Here is a 3375-nt window from a genome sequence, read left to right on the forward strand (position 1 = left end):
GTTCATCATTTTATGTAATGAAAATAAATGTGTCAACTATTATTAACCTAGAATAAATAATTTAACATTTGATCTAAGCAAGAATTTAAGAGCTAGGATTGAAAAATTACATATATATTTAAATTTATAGAATTTAATTAAATTTATTGTTATAATAGGTTTCTGTTTTGATGATGGAATATACTATTAAAGATGTCAAGAATGAATTTTCCAATATGCTAAAATTATGTTAATGTCTAGATGAATTCCTCAAAATATGCAAAATGATTGTGTTTCACTATGGTATGCCTATGTAAGTGATCTTTATGTGTACAAAAATAATGTATAAAATTGATCTTGGATTTATAAAAATGATTTGGCTAAAATATGAAAATTGAAATTTGTTTGCCTTGTCTTATACCATAACCATAAATTAAGATATGAGACGTGTATATATATATATATATATATATATATATATATATAAGATGACCATATGCTTAAGATGTTTTATGACACTTTATTGATGACAATAGATTATCCAAATTAAGTAGATTTAACTCTTAAATATATCATTCTAATGTACAATTTACAATAAATTGTATTTTAGTTCATTCATAACAACTAATAATAAAAAGAAATACAAATTCAAATTTAAATTGAAAATGACATGAATCAATTATACCATCACACATCTACACTAAAGTAATAACAAATACCTAAATATATTATATTTAAACCTAGGAAATGAATAATAATACTATACACAACGAGTACATACAAATAACTCAGCTATCAATAATGTGAGTACAGATTTGACAGCACCAAAATTGGCGAGAATAATGTGTTTTTAACACTAACATTAAGTCAAGATTAGGGGTGGGGTGTTGAGTTTTAGGGAGTGGAGTGTAGTGTAGTGTAGTATAGTCCCGACTGACACTGACTCCCACCGTCTGGGAATCGGCAATACATAGGGAGGGGAAGTTGAGTTACTCCAATCTGGCCCCTCAGGAAGAATGAATTCTAGTGGGGACACGGCGGATAGAAAAGTTTTTTTTATGAGTCGGGAAACCGGGCTATCAAATATAAAAAAGTCACATGTGACCGACCGTCAATAATTTTGGACGCCAACCAGGCTGCCCTTCATTTTATGATTGATCCTTCTTTTCCGCGCTGTTAACTTTATTAGTATTAATAATTTATTGGAAGTCCACAACAACAACAACACACAGGTTTTTGTTTTTGGTAGGTACCTACAACCACATGTGAGGCGCCCACGGACACCGCATTACAGATTTTATTTAAAACGTGATTACCCTCTTCCCATTGCGGCTATAAATTTAGTATTTGGGGCACTTCTTTCCGACAAAATCAAAGCTTGGGCTACAAGGTATCTGAGAAGGCGTGAGTAAGGTAGGTTTTTGTTTGTGTGGCGATGGCGATGGCGAAGGCGAAGTCTGGTTTGGGATGGGTGATAATGGTGGCCCTTGTTGCAGTGGCAATGGCAGGGGAGAAGAAAGCAAGTGTGACATTGTCACCTACACCGGCACCGGCTCCAGCTCCGGCAGCAGCCCCTGTGAATGTGACAGATCTGCTTCTAGTAGCAGGGCCTCTTCAGACCTTTCTCTACTACTTGGACGGTAAGGACATGATGAAGACTGTAGAAGACCAGGCCAACACTACCAACGGACTTTCTATGTTTGTACCAACTAATGCCGCATTTGCTAACCTGAAAAAGGCAACTCTCGCAAATCTTACAGATGACCAAATGAAAGCTCTGATATTGTCTCATTGTATACCTAAGTTCTATACATTGTCGGATTTCCAAAATTTCAGCAACCCTGCGAACACAATGGCAACAGGTATGAATGGGGGGAAGTACAATTTGAATATCACTGCAAAGAGTGGGACGGTTTCTTTGTCTTCTGGTTATGTTACTTCACCAATCGCAAGCACTGTGCACGTTACATATCCTTTAGCACTCTACAGTGTACCAAAAGTGATGCTTCCAGAGGACATATTTGGGCTTCCTAGTCCTTCTCTGGCGCCCAGCCCAGCTCCAGATGTTGCTTCCCCTGAGCCAGTCTCCTCCGACTCTCCCTCATCCTCCACTTCGTCCCCCACTTCTTCTGCTTCCTCTTCCCCCAAAAGTGCACCTGATGCTGCTGCTGCGCCAGTCCTCACTACCACTGTCCGACGCACCCTGCTCCTGGCTGTAGCTGGACCCCTTCTCATGCTGTTGTAGAATCACCATTCCCCAAAATGTCAGCCTTTTGGATTCACATACGCATCTGGGTAGCCCTCAAATCAGATCTGTGAGATCTAAGTGTTTGCATGAGCTCAAAAGTTGAATTAACTGGGCGTGGTTGTTTGTCATCTGATCTTTTATTGTGTGACTGTGATGTAACCAGATCTGGAATTCGTAGCTTCTCTAATGTTTATGTGAGTTCAAGCTCGGAAAAATTGTTGCATTTTTTAATTATTTATGTAAGATTCATTCTCTTATTCAAGTGTTGAATCCCTTAGATGATTCTATATGGCAGCTTTTGCTATATTTTTTAGATGAGCAGAATCTATTGCAGTGCAGTGGCACTTTTGTAAGGAATTCTTGTGTTTTGCATTCTATTTAAACTTTCAAGTCTTCTTGGTTCTTTTATATCCAAGATCTGATAGTGTTCAGTACTTGCATGCTGTCAGAACTTCATGAGTAAGTGTAAAAACATATCTATTCGGTTTTTGGGGCATGTTTTTCTTGTAGGAGAGTCAGACTGGTTGTGATGAGTGCTTGAATCTGAAGTAAGTTTTAGTTTTGTAAATGCTTAATCATTCTGAGATTTGATAACATATTTTTTATATTGCTATTGAAACTCATCTTGACAAAATTTTGGAGCCTCTTAACAACTGTATGGATACATCAATTTCTAAATAGCTTCATGCTTGACCTGCACGGGCAGCACTTCTTTATTGGGAAGATGCTTCTGTGCTTAGATCAACTTTCCGTGTATATTGTTTGTTTAGACTAAAAGGTTAACCAACAGGAGAGAAATCGGTACCAATGCAGACAAAACCAAGTATGGCTCTTGATCTCTGCTTTCTTTTGCCAAAAGTTGCCTGTTGATTTTGATCTCAGAGAGCATGGAATCTTTATCATTGTACAGCTTCATTTTGGTGTTCGTTGTGGTAGCTTGATGCATTTGCAAAAATTTTGATTCTTTAAGCATCGATTGCAATTTGCTTACAAATTTCTTTGTATACTTTGGACAGATCTAAGTAATGTACTGATATATCTTAAGATAAAAGGCTATTGAAAGTTCTCTCTTTAAGATATTACAGCTAGAGAGCAGATCCAAGGACTTGAGATTCTAAAGCTTCTGTTTGTGAAATACAATTCATTCC

General features: G+C 37.0%; 1 protein-coding gene across 1 annotated transcript; it reads left to right on the plus strand.

The window, feature by feature from the left end:
- The first annotated feature begins 1262 nt into the window (after positions 1 to 1262).
- On the plus strand, positions 1263 to 2635 carry LOC131061528 (fasciclin-like arabinogalactan protein 7). Its single transcript, XM_057995264.1, has one exon. It carries the CDS (start codon positions 1415 to 1417, stop codon positions 2222 to 2224), a length of 810 nt encoding a protein of 269 aa, XP_057851247.1. The 5' UTR covers positions 1263 to 1414; the 3' UTR covers positions 2225 to 2635.
- The last annotated feature ends 740 nt before the right edge of the window (positions 2636 to 3375 follow it).

The sequence above is a fragment of the Cryptomeria japonica genome, chromosome 8 (assembly GCF_030272615.1).
Source record: "Cryptomeria japonica chromosome 8, Sugi_1.0, whole genome shotgun sequence".
In the NCBI taxonomy this organism is placed as follows: Eukaryota; Viridiplantae; Streptophyta; class Pinopsida; order Cupressales; family Cupressaceae; genus Cryptomeria; species Cryptomeria japonica.